Source organism: Ammodytes marinus, assembly GCF_949987685.1.
Source record: "Ammodytes marinus genome assembly, chromosome: 15".
Taxonomy (NCBI): Eukaryota; Metazoa; Chordata; class Actinopteri; order Uranoscopiformes; family Ammodytidae; genus Ammodytes; species Ammodytes marinus.
Genome location: NC_137219.1, coordinates 15,177,559 through 15,205,242, shown reverse-complemented (window position 1 = coordinate 15,205,242; position 27,684 = coordinate 15,177,559). Strand labels below are relative to the sequence as shown.

The 27,684-nt window shown below is 41.4% G+C and overlaps 1 protein-coding gene across 2 annotated transcripts; it reads left to right on the top strand.

Moving 5' to 3' along the window:
* Positions 1-2,972: 2,972 nt before the first annotated feature.
* slc35f4 (solute carrier family 35 member F4) lies at positions 2,973-21,800 on the top strand (the record flags this gene model as incomplete). 2 transcript variants are annotated; one of them, XM_080043097.1, is made up of 7 exons in its annotated part: positions 2,973-3,210; positions 18,273-18,573; positions 18,992-19,211; positions 19,298-19,423; positions 19,555-19,747; positions 20,845-20,934; positions 21,541-21,800. In XM_080043097.1, 7 exons carry the CDS (start codon positions 2,973-2,975, stop codon positions 21,780-21,782), a joined length of 1,410 nt encoding a protein of 469 aa, XP_079899223.1. In that variant the 3' UTR covers positions 21,783-21,800. The 2 variants fall into 2 exon arrangements, with proteins under 2 accessions (XP_079899223.1, XP_079899224.1); XM_080043098.1 differs by lacking the exon at positions 2,973-3,210 and adding an exon at positions 13,221-13,313.
* Between the last annotated feature and the right edge of the window lie 5,884 nt (positions 21,801-27,684).

Sequence of the window (27,684 nt, the reverse complement as noted above, 5' to 3'; positions counted from 1 at the left end):
AAATTGTATTGCATATAAATTATAAAGAATTGCACCACGACAGAAGTAGGCGATGGAAGAAAAACTTTTGTTTTGGACTGTAGCTGCAGAGACTTGTAAGAAAGTGTCCAATAATACATTAGCAATTCTCTAGAGGCGTGGAGAAACTTTTTCTGGGCATTGGCATTTCATTGTTGCAGCCTGCAAAGCTGTCCCCGAACTGCATGTGTGAGATAAGTGCTTTGGAGCACACAAACAAACTGAAACAAAAGAACGTGAGGTGGAGATTGGTTCAGTAAGTAAGAGAGGGGGAGGAAGCACTTCTGGCGTCCAAGGGCATCATAAACCCCAGCATGTGTCTGCACAACAATGCCAACAGGGGCGCAAATTCTCCACACACTGGTAATCGATTTCACACACAGAGTGGAGGACTTGGAAAGAGGCGTATCGGAGAGAGACTGAAATACTGCATCTTGTGTTATTGGATTTCGAGCCCAGTTTCTTTTTTCCAGATTTTTTTTTTGTGCAGCATCTACAAGCTGGGGGATCCATCCAGTCAAGTGGAGCTTCCAAGAGGAGCCAGAACTGTGGACCTGTGGCAGAGGAAAAGACAGGAAAAGAGATTGTTCTGGGGTTTTACTCTGTGAGTGCTTGAAAATAATCAGAAAAAAGAAGAAAAGATGTATTTAGTATGGCATACAATACTATGTGCACAAACTTCATAATCTGTAAACTATTATGTTACAAATACGGTAAAAGTGCCAGCAAAACAAACAGCACTTTTGGTCCACAGTCAAGTGAAAATGGAGAGTCAATAGCTGGGAACCAGTGTTGTGAGACAAGCCTGGGCCATTTGTTTCTCAACAGCGCATAAATATTTCAGCGTGCACAACAAATGGAAACGTCACTGAGAGGTCGGAAAAAGGGAGCCGCATTAGTCCACAGATATAAGAGACCAGGAGGAAAGCATGTGAAAGGATGCTGAAAATAGTGTATTTTCAGATATTTTCGTGTGGGGTCAAATGAGCAGTGAAGATGTATTTAATTTGTATCGCTTATGACGTTTTTATCCTAAAAACAGCAGCAGACATGCACGTTTAGATTACACTGGTTTTCTTCCAGTGATCGACATATTGAGAGACAAAAAAAATCTCTTTCAAAATGATATAAAGCTCACTAGGCTACTGAAGGCCTGGTAAGAAGTCAATGGGTCACCTGTGAGTTAAGAGAAACATTACATGAGTATCATAGTAGGTACAAGCATAACGTATTCAAATATAATTTAGTCATCTCCATAAACACAAATGTAGCCTATCACAATATATAATATAACAGAGATAGTAGGCCTTTTTTTTATCATATTTTTTTTGGGGCATTTTTATGCTTTATTGATAGTGCAGAGAGACAGAAGTGAAATGGGGCAGAGAGGGGAGTGACATGCAGAGAACGACCGCGGGCGGGAATCGAACCCGGGCCTACCAACTGAGCTAGGGGCGCCCTATTTGTTTTTGTTTTTAGGGAACTTGTTTCAACGAAAGGAGAAATTAATGTTGGCCCATCGGCTCTCCTCTGCCGACTACATCCGAGTTGGTTTCTCTACTTACAGTTTTTTTCGATTGCTAATGCTAACCCACAGTGGGCACAACTGGAGCGACATGTGCAAAACTCTAACAACACTATGCACAGCAGCGGTTCATTGGGACCAAACTGTAACTTGTTTTTCATTGCTTAAACTCAGTTTTCAAAACTCTACACACTTAGCCACAACCTGCACAACACTGTTGATTTCCAGCACTTTGTTCAAATGCTAACACACTGCTGCTGCCACTGTAAACCACACATTCAAAACAGAATAGATTTCAGCCTGGTGCATTTCAAACACGGCAGATTGCAATTTCAACTGAAACACTAAGAAGGTGTCTTGTTTTAGACTTGTTAGTGAACATATACAGTTTATAGGGAAAGCTCAAAAATATTTTTTTTTGGAAATGGACCAATGAAGACAGGTTGTTAGAGGGAGATGAGTGGCAGTGAGAGTGTGGATGTGTGGAGGAAGATGGTCGACCCAGAAGATATAGAGCTGTAATTCATGATGAAATACAGTAAGGGCTACACTGATAGACCCTGTTGTGAATCATGGTCTCGCATAGAGAGAAGCAGGGTTGCAAAGTTCTAAGGTTGCATCTGTAATACGAATTTTCCAGCAAACAAACAGGTGAGAGTTGAATCCTTACAGTAAATGACAACATTACAGGAATTGATTTCTGTATTACAATTATAGAATATTTATACATATAAATACTACATTTGTTTAAATTGTTATCAATAAAATATAAAATTAAAATATGTAGCCTAACTATTGTCAGTAAACTTTTTGATTTCCATTTATTTTTGTTTACCTAAAAAACTGGTATGTTAATAAACAATTTCATGTGAAAGAATTTCACTCTTTCCTCAAAGAAAATATAACGTTACTTGTGTGAAGTAAATCAGATTATTCAAACTGTAAAGATTAAAAGTTTTGTAATTTGTGTATTAGGGTTTGATGCTACTATACTCTTGTGTTCTGAGTGACATTGTGTGTTATCTCAATGAAGCTGGTTCATAGTTTTTGCTGCACTGAGCCTATTTTGCAGGTGAAGTGAACTGTTCAGCTCCAGTGACTGTTGGTAGTGCAGACTCGAGTTTTGCACATTGAGCTCTTGAGCTCCAGTTGTGCCCACTGTGGGTTAGCGATCGAAAAAAAACTATATTGAATTCAAAGCATGTCATAGTAGTGACACGCCCCCTAGTGTCTGCTGTTTGCTATGGCTCCTAGAGTTTGATAACCTTGCTCTGCGTGCGTCCGGGAGCATCACTGAAGGTATGTGCAAGTGTCTCTGGATGTCCTCCTCCTCCTGTTGCTGAGTGTTGATGCAGCCTCGACGGTCCTCTCGCGTGGTGACCATCACCATCACCCGCTCTCTTCTGATCTCCGTCCGTTTGGACCTATCATGATAAGCGCCGAGAGTGTGTTGTTGGAGAGTGGAGAGCAGCCTTGCATCCGGCTGGAGCCCTTGACGAACACGCACTTACCAGGCAAGGCGACGCCGACCGGTGGCAACAACTGCGTGGTCACCATCGAAGGAGGCAGCCCCAAAGTGACAGTCAACGGGGTGCATGACATAGAGGACCGGATCCTGAGGATCACCGGCTACTACGGCTACAACCCGGGCTACTCCAGTCACAGAAGTAAGTGAAAAGAAAACAAAGTACACCGGTGGGGACCATGGCAGGATGCGATAATGTCACACCTTTTCTTTAGCAGATTTGACGCGGAAATAAATAGACCCCAATTTTGTTTTTAGAATATCATTATAGCAAAAAAAGTGTAGGCCTTCAAATAGATTTAGGACTAATATAGAAGATTACAATGTTGTGTTGTGTTGTGAGGAAGAGAGAATGCACGAAGCATCTGCCCTTGCAACAACAAAAGAAAAGCTGCCACTGCAAACTCACCTGACTTGGTTTTTAATTACAGCTATTATTGAGCAGCATGATGACAATCAATGCCATTATCTGCTGGAGGCTATAGGTGATGCACTGGTCCAACTATCTCTGAGACACAACATGACAGACACACACACACACACACACACACACACACACACACACACCCACACATGCGCACGCTCCTGCACACACACACACACACACACACACACACACACACACACACACAGAGGGAAAGAGAGGGAGAGAGAGAGAGAAATCTAACACTATCAGGCTATGTTATTATCACACCGCAAAGCAAGCACATATTTTACAGGCATTTTCAAATTCAATTCCAAAGTTAATTGTTTGGACTGGAACCCCTAATGTTGTCAGGATCAACCAGCCATGTTTGTGAACTCTGCCAACAGTCACTGACATGGCATGGCCTCATATTGAATTTCAAATGTTTAATTAAAACAGTAAATTATCCCCAATGACAAATACAACAGTTCCCCAATAGCTTTCTCCTGAAGCGCTTGAGATATAGCAGTGCTTCAACGCCCTTTGCTCCTCTACATTCCATTCCATTTGTCAACCTGGTTTTGATTGGTCGAGCAATAGAGAATTTTTTTGCTGACACGGTAGACAGCGTCTGAGATTGGAGAAGAGAGCTGATGATGCACTTTGTACTGGGGGTGATCTTTAGATTCTTGCCCTCCAGTCCTGTTAAAGTGATGCCGGTGCCTGTGTGAGATTAATGACAGGGGAGAAGAACAACCATTGAGATGCTCTGTGCTTTCACAAATGGCCTCATGGTAATTACTTTGTAGTAAAGTCACAGGTTCTCACCTCTGTTCTGAAGGTGGCCTATTCATTGCATTGGGCCGTCAGTCTATTTTAAAGGTGGGGATAAAATGGCACTTCCCATGAATAAATCTCCACAAAGGTAAATTGGTCATCTCTTCTTCCTGAGCCTGTGTGTTTCCAATACTGATGAACTTCACCTAAAGAGAATAGGACCTGACGCTCCCTAAAGTAACCTGCTGTTATGTAAAAGCTTAAATTACAAGTTCTTGACTCTTGAGATACATGTCTTGAAGAGAGACATGCTCCCTATGTGAAGACGTTTCTACCCAAATCTACTGCTCCACCACTGTACCCTGCATGTGACATAACGCATTACTCTGACAAAACTTGCTTTAAAGGTGCAGTGTGTAATATGACATCATCAAGAAAGTTCTACAAAGTTCTAGAATGCAACACTCCCTGGGTAACCCCGACCCTTTCGAATAATAACAGAAGCTACAGTGGCCTTCAAGGACAAGAACAATTCAAAATTTTAAACAATGCACCTGATGACATTCCAACTCTGACACTTTCAAGATGGCGGCACTAGGCCTTGGTCCAAAATATGCAGAAATATGGACATATATGAGACCCTTTCTAAGGGGGAAAAAATAATTCAAAAACATTTTTCAGCTATTATGCACTAAATAAAATTTACTTATGGATATTATAATTACTTTCTACAAAATCTGCTAGGAAATAAAACCCGAAATTCTACACACTGCAGGTTTAAGTTTTAAAGGAGACATGAGTGTACGCAAATAGGCCTGATTCAATCAAGAACAGTTATCCAGCTGAGGCCCCTTGTGGATGAGCTGAGAGCACCTCAATGCATTTTTTCGATGGAGGCTGAGGAGAAGGAAATGCACCTGTCTCTCATTAAAGCCACTACAAGTAACTTGGTCCCTTGGCGGCCCCTTTGGACAAAAGCGGTAGTATTTTTACGACGCCAGCTGTCGTGAAGCTGTTTTCTAGCTCGTGCCGGGCGTGCGAGATTCAAATAATCAGGAAGCAATAAAGTGCATGTCCGTGTGTTGAAAGTGTGAGGGCACCGGACTCTTTTCGGCTCCGTGAGAGTGGTTAGTGACACAGCATCAACTAATGCCAGTAAGTGCTACACACACCTGATTGCAATGAGTTGATGCAGTGTCACCGAAGTACTCTCACGGAGCTGAAAGACTCTGTGTCCTCACAGAAAGCGAATGAACGAGAGATGGCAGTTAGTATGGATCACGATGAGGTAATGTGTTTATGTTGTTGTAAATAATGACTATTTCAGATGAATAATGGTCGACTCATCTGATGATGGTGAGGCAAAGTAAACTTTGTTTTAGTAGGCTATTGCTCATTCATTTAGGAGTAAACACTGCAGTTCGCTCCCGTGAAATTGCGTATACTTTGCTTGGCAACGCCCTCCCGCTCATCTACCACTCTCCCTTTTAGCTTTTCTTCATTGCATTTTCTTTTTTTTCTTTGATGGTTCAGCCCCGTTATCAGTCATTATGACGACAAATAACTGTCTCAAACAAAGCTCCCACTCCCCTTCCCTCACCTGGAGGGATAGGCTTCTCAAATCGCGTTGTTGCGCCACACTGAAATCTGCGACCAATACGGATATGTGACCAAAGAGCCTGCACGCGCAAACCGAAAATCGGACTGGGTGTGCGATCAGACCAAACGTAGTAATAAAAACGATATAAAAACGTCTTTCTTTGCACTGATGGTCTCGTTTGCTGTTAAAGGTAATTTATGATTATCAGAGGGAACATGAGGCTGTTTAAAAGATATTTAAATGTTACTCGGAGCTGCTTTAAGTGCCTCAGGGCTGTCCGTTTATGCAATCACACACTTTGATCTGAGAATAAATCTACTTGTCCATATTAATCTATTGAAAGACTACCTGATTGACGTGGGGCGGCCCAAAACTTTACCCTGAAACAATTTAAACAGTTCAAGGGCTTCTGGCTCTGGTACAGAAAGTGATATTTGAGCTAATTAAGATTATTATATAATTAAATTATGTCAAATATAGAAACTAGTTGAAAACACAGCCATCAATTGTGATGAGGGGAATCAGTTTGATGAGCTTACTGACCCAGAATCCAATGCTGTTCATTGGCATCTTTCCAATAGTTTAAATGGCCTATTTTATTGACGCTTCAACAATAAAAAAAAATCGCCATCTTTTGGAAATCCTTTAATCGCTTAATCATTTTTTTTAAAGAAAGAATGTGAAACACTCATCAGTCCCAGCTTCTCAAATTGTGAAGATTTGCTGCTTTTCTTGATGTATAGGCTATATATTTATGACATTAATCTGAATATCTTTGGTCTTTTGTACTGTTGATCGGTCAAAACCAGACATATGAACAGAGCATGAAATTATTAATGAAGAACATGATTGGCAGATTAATTGCAAATGACAGCAATCGTTAGTTGCAGTCCTATAGTTCCCAGTATACAGGCCTCTCTGTCTGTTTCATTTCATCGCCTGCTGTATTTGGCTGCAGGGGAAAATGAAAGACGTCTGTGATGTAATTCCGGGTATACGGAGCAGGTGTGGCTTTTAATCCCATCCAGACCAAGCCTCTAAAAGTCAGTGGATTTGCAAGCGATGTGGCGTTATTGGATTTGAGAGACATTTCCATGATAAAATATGCCATCCGTGGCCCTGTGTTTCTCCTTCCATCCATCAACTGATTATTGTGCATGCCAGAGTCAACAGAAGGTATTCCTCAGGGCACCATACTTGTCACCATATTTCCTGCTTGCACAGCTATTAAACAGGCTGTTGGCTGTCACTGCGAAGGAGTCTCATGTGCACACCCGTCCCCCTCATTTCTTCCTAGGAGTAAGAATATGGAAAGTCACTTTTTAAAGCTGCCGCTTGCTGACTGTAACCTTCCAATTCCTTTACTTGGTTTTGTTGCAAGCTTTGCATAGGGATTCAAGCGTCCTTCAATCACTTTCCATAAAGGGAAAGACAAAGGCAAGGGAGCATGTAAATAGAACAGTAGGCTAATTCAGCCAAGCCTATGGGGTAATGATATATTTAGTAAGATTCTCTTGCCAATTTATTTATTATTGCCATCTGTGGTGAATTAGAAAAATGCTCCTGAGGGGTATCTTGGACTGGATTTGGTGACAGGGTCTAGGCTGTAATTATACGTGCAGTACGGTGATGATATAATGGCATATGTGCAAAGATTGGATATGAAAGTAAGACAGTGAATGCCCTTTCAAACAAGCAATGGAATCACTTTACGTAGATAATAGCTACTAAAAAGCTAAGATTGGATACAATTAGAAAAAATCTAAATAGTAAAACTTTAAATCAGAAAAAGAAATAACAGTTATTCTGACAACACCAATTTTGCTCCTGCTAGGAGCGGACTACAATGGCGTGTAAAGTAAATGCAGTATCTCTCAGCATCTCCCAGAAATCCATCACAATAATTTGCTGTGTTTAATAGCTCATTTAAATGAAGGGTAAATCTTTTTTGTATTGGTAAACAGTTATGGTGCAGTAGAAATGACACTACCGTACACAGGTAGTGGCAGTCCTACTTAGCACTGTGCCTGGGTTGTTTTCCCCGCTGGCATCCCAGCAAGACAACAGCACACACAGGCAATCAGAGATAAATTATAAAGGAAGGGCGTGAAAAACCAGCCCTTATCACAATGGGGTTGTGTTTTTATGGGCACGTCAGACTACAGAGAAAAGTCTGGAGAGATATTCAGGGGAAACAGACAGGAATCCATTCATAATTGCACTGATGGGTGAATTACTTTGCTCCTTTGAAATCATTCCTATCAGGCATTAACAGCAGGTGAATTTTCACTTTCTCTCTTAATCATTTGCTCAAACATTCTGTACGCACAATCACTTGTTTTGGTCCGTCCCGTTCCCATGTCAGTGCTATTTATATCCAGCCTATACCGTCGAATGGGATATGAGTGTTGCCTGAATGACTCCTGGAGTACTGTTTGCTTCATATGCTCCTGGGAATGAGCATAAAAACACCCTGCAAGTGGTGGGTGTGATATTTCCCCACTGGAGTAACTGAACTGCTGACTTTTAATGTGCTAATGGTCATGACTTGTAGTGCACTATGTCAGGTATTTTGGCTGGTCGTAGCAGTTCGCTTTACGGTTGATAAATTTTTCCTGCAAGTCATTTCCTGTAATCCAAAAGGAATATTACATAATAGAAGGGGCACAATGTGTGTATGAAAGGTTTGTAATGGCCTTTCCATCAAGCTGAGTACACCAATGTTTTTGTAGGTGGACTGACACTGCCCTCTTGTGGTCTGCAAATCCAACAACAACAAAATAATGAATTGACCCTCATCGTCCTCCAGACTGTATGTATTTACTCCATACTTAGTCTAATTAATATCTCTGTCTTTAAATCTTTTTTTTCAAAGCACAGTTCATTGTGTAAGAAAAATCAAACATGATTCTCAAAACATAAAACTGTAGCATGTTGTGTAAATTGTATCGCAAACTGTCGACATGTATAAACCTTTCCCTTGCGGCGTAGTCGTTTTGATAATGTATGTTTTAATTACATCATCTTTGAGATGTGTGTCCCTATGAGTTGTGTCTGCTGCTACCCCAAATCAATGGAGATGGGACGGATTATATTTGTCCTGCTCTAAGCATTAAATCCAAAATTTAGTTTGAAAAACTTGGCAACAACTTGTCTTGGCTGAGGTGCCAACCGCACTGTATGGGCAACTGCACTGGGGACAGCATGCTTTATGACCCCAACCATTTGGCCTTGTCTTGTAAAGGAGCCCTTTACTAAACAAGTTTATATTGTGCTCCTCCTGGCCTTAATAGAGGTGCAGAGGTGCACACATAATGAAACTGCACTTTACTGTGTCAGCTGTGTGCTAATGGTAACTTAAGGGTGATTGGGTACAAACACAAAAACCCACTCTAGGGGCTGAACAACAGATTACTGTGGCGTACTGAAACATGTATTCACCTGACATACAGTACTGAAACATATGAGGCATGAGTGCGTACAGGGCAGCAGTTTGGAAAAATATCGTACCCGTTACTTTGGAGGCGTGTGCACCCTGGTGGCTAACTCAGCCATGTTTTTTCATTACTGGCCCTGTCACCCATGCTGTCACTGGGGAGAATCCATAGACCTCACTGCAAGTAGTTTCATCAGGAATACTCTCAACAGAAGACATAGCAAAATTAAAGCTATAGCAATGGGAATGATTATTTATGGGTGTTTTTAATGCAGTATATTGTTTACATGCAACAAGATACGACTAGGGATATGTCCCTGTCTGTCCATCAGTAATGACATCCATTACCACTAGGTGTCACCATCGTCCAATTTTGTTTACTGTAACTACATTGAGTTGAGATGTTTAAAATGAGTGGAAAAAACACATGGAAAAATCTGAACTTGATTCATGGTCCCGGTCCAGTCCCCAGTACAGCTAAAATGGGCTGCAGCATGTATCATCATCCGTGCCTCTGTTTTTCATCTCCAGTCCTCCTAGGATGTTCCCGGACGTCACTGAAATGTGATGAGTAACAGAAAGGGGCCTAAAGACAAAGGAGACTGCACCATAAACTCAGGAGCACTGGTTCATCTAAATGACAAAAGAGCATGAATTGGTCGAGTGCGTCAGTGCACCGGAGACCCTCTGTTGCTATGGAGGTAAAGACAGAGAGAGGATGTTCTATGCTTTGATCTGGGATGCAAAAGTACCGTTGTGTTACATCTTACACAGGTTATATAGAAGGTCAGGGTTTTTTGTTTTAGAGAGGTATTGATTGGATCTGTATGGTCATTCAGCAGTTGTAGTTTGTGGTGGTGTTGAATTCCATAGTTTTATACTGAGAAGGGCACATTCTTTTAGGTTTTTGGATATGATGGGACAACAGAATGAAGATACAGAACATTTATAAATAATCTTCTGGTCTTTTCAGCTGCTGATGTGGAGGAAAACAAGCATATCATATACCATTTATAAAAAGTGTATTTGTGAGCTGGTAATGAACCTTTGAGGTGTTAAGCTAAAGTTGCCGGCCCCTAAAACAATATAAAGAAAATACACAATAGTGAAAAGGAACAATCAATTTGTCTTAAAGTAGCCTTGTGTAACGCCCCTGCTCCAGGTATTTCTCTTAATCTGATAGTGATTAGAATCCTGGGCTCTGCTGACTGGATGGTTTTTCTATCCCCTCCCTGTCTAGCGGTCGGCTCCACTCATCATCAGCAGGGCTATTTTTAAGGTAAACCCTCATGGTCTCAGGGGATCCATAGCCCCGGCTCATCCCCTGCTTACACCTAACCAAACATTCCATTTAGCCATGCTTTGAATCACACACTCGGTGCACAAATACTTTTAATCAAAGCCTCATACTCACGACATCACTTAAAGCATTTGCATTAGCGTTGAACTGATTCTGTCATACCGAGCGACCCCGGGAAATATTTGCCCTTGCACCGTGGCGCTGCCATTAAAGGATAACTACGGAGAGTTGCTCCTTCAAAGCAACTCTTCTAGATGTAATTCAATTAATATATTGCAGTGGTGGTGCTGGAATGTGGCCCTGCATTTCCCCCCATTGTAATAAACAATACATTTGTTGTATTTTGCAGCCTGAAGTTCGAGCAAAGAAGTGCTCTGATCTGCTATGCTCTCCATAGAAGTGCCAGATATTTGGCTGATGACCATTGGAGATCAAGAACATACAGGATGGCAGTGGCATGGCATAGTGCTACTGCTCATGGGTTGACGAGTATTGATTTCAGCGGGGAGAGGGTAAGCTTAGCATAGCGGAGGTGTTATTAAGATTATATTACCGGCTGTAAGGCCTCATGTGTCAGACCGCAAACACTAGACACTGATGTGTCATTGATGTAGAGGCCCGAGCAATATTAAGGTCCATTAAATCCTCCGGTTGATAAACCGCAGCTAGAGATAAAATGGCCGCAGGGCTTTCCTTGAGATGGAAACTCTCAAGTGCAGTCCAGGAGAGGTGATTCACGGCTTATCCACCCGTTCTGCTGATAGGGAGGGTTTCCCCTTGGCTGTGCAACATTGACGGAAAAAGTCTTAAAATCTTTTATTGGAGCAGTATTACCACAGTGTAAATATTTAATGTAAAAACACTTCCTTTTGCATGCAGCAAACGCCCTACTAAGACATTTTCACTTAATAATGACAAAAGTACAGATACAGTAAGTATGATGGACTAAACTAATGGAGCAAAGCATTTGTTGAGGCAGAGCACTGAAGTTGAGTGTGCATTAGCTGATTTGCATCAACTGTAACAATGCCTCATTCATTTGCTGCTACGTATGTGGCTATCAGTTAACTCGCAACGTCCAATAATACGTCCGTATTCATTTGGGTACACAGTGCTGCCTCTTCCCTTGAGCTGGTTGGTGGGACCCTCAACTCTCCACAAGCAACATGGCATTTCTAAGCGTTAAAGCTGGGGTATATGATTTCTGATTGGTCAAAGTTAACATGAGCTGACACTTTGACCAATCAGAGCGAGGCTCCGATTCTCTGTTCTTATTGGCTGTTGGGACTGTCCATTCACTTTGGCACGACCTTGTTGGTGTAGAGCGTGTCGGGGAGGGACCAAAGAGAACAAGTGGAGCGGTTGAGGTATTTGGATTCGAATCTCTATCCCAACTGCCATTTTCTCCCCAAATCCTCCACCCCAGCTTTAAGTCAAAATCGTAGAAAGCGGCACTTAAATGTTGTAGTTGGTCCAGATGTTGCTATGTCTAACTGCTGTTGGCTACTTTAAAGGCTAGCAATGCATCACATATTCCAAGTTTAGTGGAGCTTGTGCATTTGCAATTGTGGTACTCCCTGCAATCGGATGGCTTTGGTGACATAATAGTAGCATATTACCCTCTGGATTATGTTGCTGCAAAGTCTCAAAACTGTGAAAATAGTCCAGTAATGTACAAACATAGGGATGTTTAAATGTGTAGTAGTGTTATGAGTACCCCCTTAAGCCTTTCCTAACTATGGAGAACACTACTGCAGTGGATGACATAATTGTGTATGGACTCCCACATCTTTTAAATAGTTGTGTCTATTTCGTATAGCACAACTTGATTGAACAAGAGAGAGCAGCTCTACCAATAATCCGACTCTCACAGAGTGGTGAAGCGCGGGAGATGGGCCAAGAGAAGAGATGGGCACTGGAAAAAAACACGGGACAAGCGTAGAGAGATACATGGATGAGAAGAGCCTGGTCAGGTAGAGGGACGCAGGAAAGGAGGGGGCAGCAGGCAGCTAATGCAGCATAATTAGCACAGGGCTGCTTGGTTACCTTCCAAACAAAGCTGCTGATTTGTGGAGCAAATAGAATAGGTGGGTAAAATGCTTGAGAGAGAGAGAGAAAAAAAGAGGAGGGGGAGGACAGACAGAGACGAGGGGAGTGATTGCGCCATCCCACAAAACACTTGAAGCTCAGTCTCCCTTGGAGACAGTGGCAGCACTGGATCCACGGGCATGACAGTGAAACAGTAAAGTCTCCACTTCCCTGCACTTCCACTGAGATATCTGCACTGAGCTGTGTCACTATCCAGACAGAGAGAGAGAGAGAGAGAGAGAGAGAGAGAGAGAGAAAGAGAGAGAGAGATAGAGGACCAGTAACAGAGTGCTGGGCCGGAGAGAGGAACGGAGTGCTGTGAAAGAAGAGAGAAGAGTTGAGAGAGAGAGGGAGATCAGGGAGGAGGGGGCCAATCAAGAGCGTAGAGGAGAAGCGCAGTAGTCAGGAGTCTGAGGATGCAAGAAGCTAGCAAGAGGAGCTGCTGAGCGTAAAGCAGCAGCCTGGACACACTCACACATACATACACTCGCTTACACGCACACACACACATAAACACACACACTTCCCAGGGAAGGACAGTGTGTTGTGTACCCAGTGGAGGATGAAGAAGCACTCAGCCCGGGTGGCTCCTCTCAGCTCGTACAGCACTCAGGTCCTGACCTGCCCCATCTCTGAAGGTAAAACTGAAAGGACCACTGAGGCCAAAGACGCCATTCATACAAAACTGTGTATATTACATATATGTGTTAGGATAAATTTAGTTATTGGCAGTAATAGCTCAGATAGGCTGTTTAAAAAGATACTGTTCTTAAACTTTTTTTTACAGCTTTTACGAGTGACACCATATTATTTTGAGGAAACTGAAGTGTCATGTGGAGTGTACATGTAATCACATGAAATATAGATAGTGTGATGTGTATGTGTTGCACTTGTGTCAGTGGTGAGCTACATTAAGCTAAGTGCTTGAGATCAGACATGAAAAGCAGAGCATGTTTTGAATTGTCTTGTTAGCATAACTTTTTGACTGTTTTTCTTTGGATGCTGTCGGGGAAAAAAACACGTTTGTTTGATTTAGGTTTCCTGCTGGCAGAGTTGAGAAGCTGAATGTGTTGACAGGAAGTGTAGTTGTAGCAGCAGCAGTGTTTTTCTGTTGTTGCCATCCTGTTTGTCAGCTGCTTTCACTTCCGTTCATTCGGTCCACCTGTCCCTCCTTCACCTGTCTTTGTATTGCCACTCACCACTCTACAGGATCCTCATACCTAAATCTTGCCTTAAAATTTCTCATAATTCCCTCTGCCTTTACTTATAGTAAAACATTTGAGTGATGGCGTCTTAAATTAGCACCATCATAACAATGTCACATCTTCAGACCTGATTTGGGTAAGGACTTAGTACAGTTTGACCTGCCTGCCTAACAATGCAGACTTGATACGTGTCTTGATTGGATTTCGGCAGGGGTCCATCCATCAATGTCACTGGCATGCAGCGTCAGTGGCAGGGATAAAACACAGAATGGATTGAAATGTGGGGGTTCAAGCAGCATACTGCGTCACACAGAGTGGATGAGCTGGGTTAACGGGTGCCAGTATAGTGAATAATCCTATAATGCAGCACTGTAATGAAGTGGTTTTATGTTAACGCTTTCAAATTCTCCTTTTTGTTTAGATTATGTGTGAGTCCAGGAACTGTTGTCTGTGAATCTTAAAAATGTTATTTTTTTTATTATTAGCTAGCATTATAGCTTACATGTAGCCTTTAAAAGAATAAATGCTGTGGATTTTTGTTTGTGAGGGGTGGGAAAGAGCTTGTCTCAACTTTAAATTAAGTCACATATTTCAAGCAGATGTTATAACTGTAATGTTCGTATGTAGATTATGGTGTATTTAAACATTTAGGCATTTTTAAAAACTGTTATGTTGTGAAATTTGAACTACAAAAACCTACTGAATCATCCTCTTTTATGTAAAAGGAACACAGCTGGTAATTATGCACCAAATAGTTTCTGGCAGTTAAGTCTAGGTACATCAATTAAGTTTCCAAACAAGTACACTCACTCTCAGTTGACTGAAATTAACCTCAAGTAGCAGATTTGTTTGATTTTGTGAAGTATTTCACTGCAATTATGTGCTGACAGTCTGTTTATGTCAGGGATTAATGTTTCCTTTGCAACTTTTTTGCAGCAATATTAGTCAGCAATAACCCTGTCTGTTATGGGAATACAATTTTGGCCACCAGAGCTGCTTTTTATGAGACAGGGGAATAGTAGAGATATAATATTACTGCCTCTTGGCATCAGATCAGCCTGTAGTGGCTATTACCTCGGGGCATTAAAAAAGCCCAACACTGAAAGCTTTAGGTTTTTTATTAGTACTGTGAACAAGAACATTCTCGCTCGATGGATGAGGAGAAGCAGACGTGAAGTAAAAAGAGAATAAAAGAGTTGCTGCTCTCTCGCAGAAGTATCAGATCTCAGTTTTCCAGTTTGCAACCAGCACGCTCATAAGCTTGATTAAGAATCCTTGCTGTGGCAGAACGTAATTAGACCGAATCCCACGATGATCCGTTAGAATATGAAACTGTATCGCGTTGAACATTTTGCTCTCACCCAGTTGGGATGCACTGAAAGAGGAAACATTTGTGGTTTCTATCTTTGGGAGAGTTGTTTGAGGTGAGAATCACAGACTTTGAGGTTATTTTGTCTTCAAACAGTACTTGTACTTGACTTGAATCAATCAATTTGATGCTACTTAATACTTTTGCTCAACTCAACTATATTTCAGAAGGATTTATTACTGTACTGCATTTATCTGACATACTGTAGTTACTTGTTACTTCTCATATTGAAATGTTTCATTAAAAAACAAACTTCTTTTGAATTAAAAACCTCATATCCAAACTTCCCACAATACATTTTAATAACAGTTTGAGGCATACTAACCATTGTGCAGTATTTCACAAACAGCATTGTTTTTTTCTCTCCACATCCATTATTCATCTGATAACCCCTGAGATTATTTTGACTCTGTGTATCTTCTGTTAATTTTTTTACTTTACATTTCTCCTTGATCAAAAAAGGGAAATAAGACTAACAGAATATGTTGGTAAATAGGTCCACCTCACCAGCAGCGCATCAGATTAACAATCCAGATCAAAACCTTAAATAAGAGTGATTTATGTATACTATGTATGTAGAGAAAAGGTTGATGATTAAAAAACAGGTCACTTTCTGTTTTTAGATTTTAAAATGGATATGGATTGAATGGAAGATACACACATTATCTTGGAAGGTGGTACGAACCCTTGGTTGGGAACCACTGGACTAAACTGCTTTACTGTAAATAAAGTTAAAAGAAGCTCCATTAATAAATAACAAATAATGTTTGTGCATTGATTCATGCACATATTAAATTAACCTCATGTAAAATATGATAATATATTTTTTCCTTTGATACTTTATATACATTTAGCTGTTAATACTTCCGTAATTTAACCAACCTATCTACCCACCTAATATTATACTTAATACTTTTTTTAGCATGGTGTTGGTATTTGTTTCTTGAAGTAACGGATCTAACTAGTTCTCACAGGTAAAAGTATCTCAGTCATTTAGCTTTAATACTCTCACTGTGTGCCAGCAATGATCTCATTCATTCATTAAGCGTAAAGGTCCAGGTTTGGCTGGATGAAAGAAGTGCTCCTGCTGGAAAAGACACTTATCAATCCACTTAGAGGGGAAAGATTTTTCTTGTTTTTGTGTCCAGTAAACAGTGTGGACACAAACACTTTGATACAAAGTGGTGTCTCACCCCTCTAAACGCTTTACACAGACAAATGAAACAGTTATATTCTTGTGGATCAAAGGATTTTTAATCCACACAAAAGTGTTAAGGGTTTCATAGAGATGAAAGACATTTTTTTTACTTGTGGATATACTGTACACTCCACTTTCATTAGACCTGTCAGTGATGCTACTTGTTCTCCCATTGCTTGACATCCTCCTGATGTTTTGTCGCAGATAAAAACCCCAAAAACTCACAATAATGAGCACCCCCGAGATTAACTGTGACTGTAGAGGGGAGATACTATGGGTACAAGTTCCAGTGCTTGCTGGGCTTTAGTGTCTCTGTAGCCATGGTGAAAATGGCGGAGCTTAACATGCTGAGCTAGCAAAAAGAGCACAGGCAGCAAACATCCAGCACATGTCATCTTTTATTCCTGCCTTGGCGTAAATTGATCACACTGTTGAAAGTTAAAGAACGGATCTAAGCTCTCTCCAGAAATGCTCTCTCTCTCTCTAACACACACACACACACACACACACACGCACACACACACGCACACACACACACACACACACACACACACACACACACACACACACACACACACAGCACTTCACATAGTATACATACAGCACATAAGGTCCAGACACCATTCACTGCTGCAGTCCTTTAAGGCACTGGGCCAGATCAACTATGCATTACTGGCATAAAAATCAAACTAAGTCCTATATATCTATTTATCAATCATATCATGTTGGTGAATGATGTATCTGATAAAATCCTACCTCATAAAATTATAGTTTCATGTTCCAGTATATCCCTAAGGCAGCCTATACAAAGCAGGAAAGTACCAACAGTCAATACAGTGGCTACCAAGGTTGACATGACTTTCTGTCGTGGAATGTCATGTGGTTAGACTTACTCTTGCTTTCTAGGCATCAGGTTTCTGTGCACACCTGACTACAATGATTGTAGGCCTACAGTACGTGCTGCATCATGAGACGACAAAGCTCTTTATGACACACACGGCCACAATGCTAATCCAACACATTTTGGACAAAGCATTTTGCACCTTATGCATAAGTGTCTTTAGTGAGGTGCTACTGAGGGCAACTGATCAATAAATGCTTATGTGCTGGAACCCATCCAGGTAGGCACAAAGTGAATCCTATTCTATATACAGTAACACAAAGCATATAACATGTGCAATGTTTGGCTAATGTAAAGGATTTAGGAACAAGGATGTGACATGTGCACAACCGTTCCAGTAGGTGTTTTAAGGACAATGTTCATGGCGGCATTATGCTACAAATCTTACCATCACCCAAAGTACAGCTGTTGGTGAATACAGGTATTTGGACATAAACCGAATTATTGGACAAATTGCAATTTTCACTGATGAGGCTAGATGAAAAGTTAATGGATCAGCAAAGTTATTAAAATCCATTTATTTTGACAAAAAATTAGCCTCATGGTGAGGCTACAGGAAAAGTCAGGCGATCCCCAAATTCATTGGGCTTCATCCTCTCCCTGGATATCTCTTCCAAAGTTTATGGTGAGGTTTAACTAAAAGGCAAAATGGCCAGGAGGTTCCAATAGGATTGAACTTCTGCTGACAATGAATGTCTGTATAAAATGTCATGGCAACTTATCCAATACTTAAATATTTCAGTCTGGACTAAATGACTGAATGAACGATACGGCCATCTAAATAAAAGTAACACTTCAGAGGCAAGTAGTGTTTTAAGTTTATTTAAGGATTTCTTTTCTCAGTAGCCTTTGAACAGGAAGAAGGGGCCTTGTATAGAAATGCTTTTCTTTAAATGTCTTTTTTCCCCTCCTATTTCCCGTCAGGAGAGGATGGTTCAGAGTCTCACGCAGAGACACCAGGCAGCGAGACCAGCGGTGAGAGCCAGTCCCATCAGACATGCACCAACACAGCTCTGAAGGTGCTGGGCGGTCTGCTCATGGTGCTGTGTGTCTCTTCCTCCTGGGTGGGCACCACTCAGGTGGTTAAGTTGACCTTCCAGTCCTTCTCCTGTCCCTTCTTCATCTCCTGGTTCAGCAGCAACTGGAACATCCTCTTCTTCCCCATCTACTACTCCGGACATGTGGTCATCACACGGGAGAAGCAGACCCCCATCCAGAAATTCAGGTAAACTGCCGACGGCGTTAGCTTTTGAATTCAGTTAAAGAACACGCAAGAAAACATTTACTTTAAAGGTGCTACGAGGAACTTTGAAATATTTCTGAAACAGTCCCTTTTTCCCTCTGATGATCATTAATTACATGTAAAAGCAAACGAGACCATCAGCGCAAAGAATGCTATTTTTCATATTTTTTATAATTTTTTTTTGCCTTTGTCATGGGTGCGATCACCCAGGAACTACACCTGGCATAGTAAAAACACTACCGCTTTGGTCCAAAGGGGGTGCAAGAATTAACACAAACTGAAAGTTCCTCGGAGCACCTTTAAGGGAGATTTTTGCTTCATATCACTGCGGTGGAAAGCCTAACACACATCCAATAAGAAAAATATACCCTACCTCTCTGTGGTCTGTTCCTTCTAACAGGGAGTGTAGCAAGCTCTTTGGGGAGGACGGGATGACTCTCAAGCATTTTGTAAAGAGGACAGCACCCTTCTCGATTCTGTGGACGCTGACCAACTACCTTTACCTCTTGGCCTTGAAGAAGCTGACCGCCACTGACGTGTCTGCCCTCTACTGCTGCCACAAGGCCTTTGTCTTTCTCTTGTCCTGGATAGTTCTCAAGGACCGCTTCATGGGTGTTCGGGTCTGTACCAAAAATAATAGTTTATCTTTCAAGGACTGTTTTGATTCTGAATAGTATTGATGGTGCCTCTGAATCTCTACCTGCAGATTGTGGCAGCCATAATGGCCATCACAGGTATCGTCATGATGGCTTACGCTGATGGTTTCCATGGGGATTCATTTGTGGGCGTGGCACTGGCTGTGGGCTCGGCCTCAACATCAGCTCTCTACAAGGTAAAACGACCAGAGATATTGGTCTTTGAGCTCAATGGTCACAACTTAAAACCTTTGTGTGATTATCTTTGCTTTGAATTCTATTACTTCTGTTGTATTGATAGAGTTCATAATGGTCTCCTCTCCATCAGGTGCTGTTTAAGATGTTCCTGGGCAGTGCCAACCTTGGAGAAGTGGCCCACTTCCTTTCCACCATGGGCTTCTTCAACCTTATCTTCATCTCCTGTGTACCCCTCATCCTCTACTACACCAAGGTAGAGCACTGGGGCTCACTGTCCTCACTGCCCTGGGGATACCTCTGTGGAATGGCAGGACTATGGCTGGGTGAGAGTGCATATATACGTCTTACACAAGATTATGGTCTCACTCATGTGTTTCCACGAACAACGCAGTGAAATTATTTTAGCGCAGACATTTCAAAAAGATTTAACTATGAATTAATTAGCCATTTTACTTTTCCAGAGTCTATTGTCTGACATGGGTTCTAAAAGCCAAAGTAATTGCAGTTTAGTATCATAGAATACTAATGCCACTAAGAGCCTGCCATCACAATTATTTACAGCCCATAGTAAATTCCTAAAATGGCGTTTGGTCCAAAATTTTAACTTGAATATACTTAAAGTTGCTACAACTTTTCAATATTTCTGAAGCAGTCTAAGTTTTCCTCTGATGATCATAAATGACATGTAACAGCAAACGAGACCATCAGTGCAAAGAATGCTATTTTTCTATAGTTTTCCTAATGCCTTTGTCATGGGTTTGCTAATCCAGGAACCAGTACTCACCCAGTAAAAACACTACCGCTTGTGTCCAAAGGGGGTGCAAGAATTAACATTAACTGAAAGTTCCACAGAGTACCTTTAAAGACAAGGCAAAAATAACAATTGTCACACTGAGAGGCGGGAACCATCAAATGCTTGACTAATAATCAAAACAATTAATAAATTATTAAAAGATGCCAATTGGATGATGATTAATTTCCTTTTGAGCAACAAATCAATGAATCAACTAATTGTTGAAGCACTAGAGTCTACAGCCATGCCAGCAGCTCTGTGATGCTGCACTTAAACACACTGCTGCTTTGAGTGAAATGCTAATGTCAGCATATTCACCCTGTCAATACCGAGATACTGATTTTTAGTAGGTATTATTGACCACTTTATTGTTTTCTAATTAGCACAAAACTAAAGGGTGATGCGAATGTCAAATCCATTATTGACACGAATAAATGTCACACATTATCCGTGGAGCAGCCGACTGACTTTTCACATTTGGGATGTTTGCTGACTTTTGGCATTTCTTTGCTGAGAAAAATTACTTGACAATGGAAATAGCTGTGGATTCTGACTAATCGATCAACTGACCTGTTTCAGCTCTAATTAATACTTAGGTGTTTTCAACCTCTTTCATGTCTTTAACAGTGTTCAACATCTTGGTCCATGTTGGTGTGGTGCTGACATACCCCATTCTCATCTCCATAGGGACACTGCTCAGTGTGCCGGGCAATGCAGGTAGGTTTTTTCTTTTACGAGATTCAAGAATTACCATCAATGTACTGTTTATATTTCTTGATTATAAAGGTGGAAAACGAATACGATTGCAAAAATGAGAGTAAATGGCCACACACACACACTGTGGTTTTGTAATTGGGAGGTCAGCACTTAGGGCCACTGCAGCGAACCGATTACACAGCAAGTCTGCCTCTCTCTCATCCTGGAAACCCAATCATCAATGTGCCTGAACAGACCCTGCAACTCTTCTCTCGCTGAGGGAGGATCAGGTTGCCAAGGCGACACTAAATGCCTGCAGACAAGTTTTTCTATAACCACGATGGACTGGACGAAGGTCAGTGGGTTACGGCAACTTGTCCCCGCGGGCTCCAGACCGCAGACTCACAGGGGAGGAAGTGGATCACTTTTGCTGATCATAAGCCGCATTTGCTACACTCATCCGCTACAGCCGCAGTGTCCTGTGGTTTATCTTTACTTTATGTAATTAATCTCAATTTGTTTTTCTTTCTCCCCCCCCCCCTACCCCCCAACCCTAACCCTAACCATCCAATGGCCTGCTCTTTGGCTCCCTCTTTTCTTCCCGTCTTTTCTTCCCGCCCGCTGTAGCCGTAGATGTTTTGAAACACGAGGTGATCTTCAGCGTGGTGCGTCTGGCAGCCACCTGCATCATCTGCCTGGGCTTCTTGCTCCTGCTGCTGCCGGAGGAGTGGGACTCTGTCACTCTGCGCTTCCTGGCCAACATCGCAGACAAGAAGACGGAGGATCACGGCGAGGAGTTCACAGAGTCCAGTGTCCAAACTCGAAGCCGCAGTCGGGCGAACGGCACCGTCTCCATTCCCTTGGCATGACAGGGCTGAGCTCCGCTAGTGTAGTCTCTGTTAACCAGTCTCCTAGCCCATGTCTGCTCATGTTCCTCCATTTTGCCCACAAGAAAGGTGTGGAGGGATGGACTCTACCAGGAGGGCGGTGTTGAGGTTTTTAAACTGTAAACTTCACTCTGGAGGCACATCTTTGTTTCAGAGAACTTCACTGCAACAGAGGTGGGAAATGAGAACATTCATGGATCTCGCAAATCGAAAAAGCCACGCTCAGCCCTGTCCCCTCGCACGCACCCAAACCAAGAGCTGACTGGCCTCCCCTGACCTGATCTGCTCTGCAACTGTATTCTGTGAATATTAATATTGGCAGGGCCAGTTTGGCTTAACCTTATATATTTATGGTATTTATTTAGAGCTTTATCAATAAGAATATTAATTTTTAGCCTTATTGAATAGTATTATATTAAATAATGTCAAGTATACTATGCATAATGTACAGGCTCTTTTGTTTTTTTAATAAAAGACTTAATAAAACCCACATTCATAGCTGTGTATTAATAGTTGAACTTGTGTACCATGTGTATGTGGCTAAATCCTCTATCGTACATTGCTGAAGTTGCTTGCAAAGCTTCACAGGTTACGTATTTCCATTACACTAGCTGCACCATCAACATACTGCACTTCAGCTCAACAGAGATGATCCGCAAGATAGAAATTAAGAGGATGAATTCAGGGCTGTAGCTACAATTTAAGGATACTGACCATGCATGTCCTTGAGGACATTTGACTACTCAAGACTAATAAATTAATGAAAAGTAAAGGTTTCAGCAGCCAGGAAAAACAGTTAATTGTAAAATATATATATATATATATATATTATTATTATTGTAATTTAAATGATGTGTTTTTTCTTTGGAGTTATGACCCTGCTGGCATTTTGTTTCATATTTGCTCCCCCACTTAAACATAAAAAAGAAGCCAAAAGGTCAAACTTTAGCAAAAGACATACTTCGTTGTTAGCTGGTTTAAGGTGTGATAGCTATGATTTTTCATCTGACAATGTGGAAACAGCCCTATAAGAAAATGTACTGTTAGAGCCAAACTAATAGTGTACCATCCATATACATCAGTGTTGAGGTTCATACAATAATGACAATTAGTAAAGTGCATGGCATTGGTTTATAAGCAATGACTGTGTACAATTGTCCTACCTCTAATATATCGTGCAATGCCTTTCCGTGCTGCACTCAGCTGTCATTTGGTGACATGCATACACAGCAAACTGAAGAAGTTTGATTGTTTCTAAAATAATGTATCCTCTTTTACAAATACACACAAGATGTGGTAATAAAGCATGCCATTATGACTGACAATGGAAAAGGCCAATGGGACATTTTTTTGCCTGTAGAGCATAACACTGTGATAGGAATGCACTTGTCAAAATGACTTTCTAGTGGCATTTAACATGGTGGCAACATCCTTTCTACATCACTCTTTGTCACAAACACACACACACACACACACACACACACACACACACACACACACACACACAGTCCCAAGAGTGTAACACCACAGTGTAATTATGGTTGTGGGGATGCAGTCATTGAGTTGAGATCTCTAATGAAGCATTTGCTGCAGTTGACAGTTTCTGCTAAACAACTACAGGGGCATTTTAACAAATTAAAACAAAGAGCTAGAAGAAGCAGAGGAATGTGTAATGATCAAATCTCAATGCCACAATACAGTAGTTACACTGCTGCCCCCAGGCTGATGAGAGACCTTACAGAGAGGTGTCGTATCAAGTGGGTGTCAAATACAGCTTCAGCCACAATAACAGATTTTTTGTATATATTCTCATTGGGGCATAAGGAATACAAGCAACATGTAAAAGGGATGAATTACTAAGAGTAACACAACATTGCTACAAGGTCTGCTCATATTACAGTTTGAAAGCCTATTCGCATCATTTTCCGTTTGCCAGAAATCAGCACTTCTACAAGTCATACGATACAACTAGTAGTGCTCCAAAGTGGCCAAAACATTGGGCAAACTGCAAATGCATCAAGGAAAAAAGCTAAATAATTTACTTGTGCACCACGGATATCTGTAGCAACTTTGCCTGCAATAATAGTTGACAAATTGAAATAAAAAGCTTCAATGTCAACCTCATGTTGGTGCTTGAGGTGAAGTCAGTAGGATTCACCATGAATATCTGACCTCATCTAATAGTTGTTGAGATATTTCAGTCTGGACTGACCAACATTACCATCCCTACAGCCATGCCTCTTGCTAATGGCTTACAAACAAAACAATGTAATATTTAAAGCGGTACGGTCTTGAAAAGAATCCCTTGGTAATCTATACCAAACACAAACAGATGGCACCAACAAAGAACACAGGTCACATTTTAAGGTAACAAGCAGGTATATGTGATGAACAGTATACAGAAAAGGCTTGTATAACTGTAGCCTAACAAGGCCCACCTTTGTAACAGTGGCTGTCACTGTGCACTCTAGTGAAGTCTCATTTTTCAGTCAGTTAACAATTTCCCAAAGAATCTGTCTGTCTCCTTAACCCCTCTGGGCTTTCCAATGTGGAAGGGGTGCAGAGAAATAACAGGTCCTTTCAAGCATTAACTTATGAGTTACAAAGTAACCTATGGGGAGAGTTGCCATAGAAACGTGGCTCATTATTATGGGAAAGACAAGTATGAAGGCAGGGATAAAGTACACACCTACTCTCTAAACCTTTACCGAAAAGCGTTTGTTTTGCATTTGTACTTTGGCACCAGACAGAGATACTAAAGGACAAACATTGAGAGCAGCTAAGGAGATGTGCAGAAGACCACAGGGTTTGTTTGGGAAGAGTTGGAACAAATGGTACACGTTGGGGAGTCCAGGGGAAGTTATTCTGTAAACAACAAAGTTTTTATAGGAGAGGTCAAGAATCCACCTTGAGACAAAACTTACATGGGAAAAGTCAATAGAAATAATGGACCTTCAGCGATAGAACCTCCATGAGACTGATGAGCAGACATTAAAAAGGTGAGATTATTCATTTGTAATTAACACTAAATGGGTCAAAAGATACACATAATCTGAAACTTGTTCTAGAGTTAACATAAGTGTTTCAGAACAGGTAGTGTGGGACAATGGGCTCCTCAGGCTCCAGACCCAGGCTGCGTAGAGTAGCTCCATGTAACAATAGCCTGCAAGAAAATGAGGAACAGCCCGAACCACAATGGACCCTCCCTGCTCTGCCCTTCACTTTGGAGCAATCGTTAGGATATGCGGGACAGAAGAAGACAACCTTACCTCCACTCAAACAGGAAATCAGACTTCCCACACTCTCAGGTTAGTAACTATCTGTCTCTATTCATCTTTATTTATTTTTTGACACACCGCTCTGTGTTGTTATAGTGCTTTTGATACGCATGTGTGTTGTTGCAAGAACCATGCTTTGCAGAAAACTTCCAACCAAAGCAAACCAACAATTCAAGCATCATTCACTCCCATCCACCACGAAGACCCCAGGTTAGCAAGGCAAAATCAGCTGATTGATAAAGATTTTGAATTTTTCAACTATAGCTTCATATGAAAAGTTCATCCTCATCTTTTCAGTCCTGTGCTGGAACTCTGCAGACATCATTTTGCCTCATTGTTTCTTACTGGTTGGGATTTTATTTTACCCAGACAACCCATCATTATCTGTCCTCAGGCATTGCAACCACTGGCCCTTCCAATTGGCCACTCGAGCACTGCCGATCATATTGCCGTGGTAATAAAAAAAATAAAAATAAAAGGAGAAATATTGCTGCTGTGTGTCCCACTGCGACCACCCTCATGTTATCCCCAAAACCTAGTAAGGAATGTATTGTTTCATTGTAGATCAGGGAATGCAGAGATGGGGCTGTCCACCGGTATTCTACATCCTGCCAGACAGGAATCTCCGGCACCGGCCGAACGATTCAGGTAAAGCATCTCGACAAAGTACATAAGAGCTGAAGGGCATCTGTAGCATCAATAATTCAGATCACACTTTTTTTAAATTGAGGGAAAATGAAAGTGTGCAGCAGTGCTTAAGAGAGATTGGTGGATTGGGGAGTGGAAGTTGTGAATGTCCTGGCCCGTCCTGTCCCAGTGGATCTGATTAAAGTGTGTTGGTAGAGTGGAAACTATGGTGGTCTAGACTGGCCCTCAATAAGATCTATTTTCAGGGAACAGAGAACAGAAAACCCCCCACTATTAGATTGATACTGTTCCACATCTGTGCATAGGAAATATGCTTAATAAACTACAAATTTACCACACAAAGCATACTGTATGTTGTATTATCATTTATGCGTAAATGTTAATTTGTTTCTTGTAGTGGTGGAATAAGAACTCATATCTTTATTTAAGAAAAAGTACAAATAAAGCATAAAAGTATCCTTTTTGGCCTGCCTTCCAAATCCTACTTTCAAAAAGCATTATCATCTTAATTTAGTATAATATCAAATGTGCTTTTTCTACAGAAATATAGATTATCATATATTTATGATAACGTATCAATTATATAGACAGTGTGGTATTTCATCACAGTGGTTCCCAATCCCTTCCTATGAGGTTTTAGTCCCCTCCAAATGGTCAGATTAATTAGGGGGGGATATGGGATTTTATGTGTTAGGAAAGAAGAAAAAACTAAATCTAGTTACATAAATTAGTGTTTTAAAGAGTTGGGAGCTGTCCAATAGATGCAATGGGGTGAACAAAATTATATGTACTTTTGAAATGTAGTGAAGTTGTAGTATAACTAATGTTAAAGTTCACTTAAGCAAAGGAATTTTTCCACGTGGCGGTTCCAGGGAGGGTTCCTGGAGGCCCAGACAGCTCTCACTCAACAGGCTCATCGGCAACGGCGAGCTAACCTCCGACAGGCCAGAGAGCAGAGAAGACATAAGGTCGTCTACGCAGTGAATGGTACGACTGCATTTTAACACTCAAACCTGATACAGCATCTATCTATAGTATGGCACAGTGATCCTTTATTCATTTGGTCATTTTATTTGGCTCTTTAGTTGGAAATACAGAGGGGATCCAGAGGCTGAAGCTTGTTAGAAGGCCCACAGAGAAGGACATCTTCTGGGATGAGAAAACAGGAGAACATCTGGACCCCGACTGCCTTCTGGACCCAAAATGTCTGCCTCACCTCGGCGAAGAGAGACAGCATAATCCCACAAACAGCTCCAGAGCAATGGAGAAGAAGGGCTCCGTAAAGAGAGTAGAAGACAATGGTAGAACAGGTTGGATGGGCCCTGAGTCCGCCAGATCACACAGGGAGGATAAGAGGGATTTGGGACTATAAAATGGACTAAGAATAGTCAATTGTCTATCACACACAGTCATGTACCACATATGATTGAGACGCTCAGGACATTTTTTCCTTCATTGCTGAGTTTATGGTGCCCTCTAGGGGTGAAAGTAATGTACAAAAGTGAGTCTGAAACTCAATTAGCTTCCCCACAATATTGACAGAAAATACTGAAATTAAGTTCAAAGAGTTGGGATTCAAATCAGCCAGCTTTGAAGATGCTGTGGTCTATAACAAAAGGATCCTTCAGTATCCAAAGTGATGCCCTTATTTGAAAAGATCTGTGGCTCTTGTATGATAATTAGACTGAAAACAGGAAGCTGCTAATTGCGCCGTCATTTTTTCAAGTGGTTTCTCCCTGAGGCCAGCTCTTAGCGGGGTTTGACAGAGGCTGAGAGGGAACTGGATTCCTACCAAACACCTGAGGCCACAGTGGTTCGACAAAAGCCATGGTCTTCAGGCAGGCACCGTGCGACGAGATGAACATTGCTGTGATAACGTCACAGAGCAGGGGGCTGGACAGGAATTAAATGACAAGAAAAGATTATCTGGCAGCGCTTGAGTAAAACTATTTCAACAG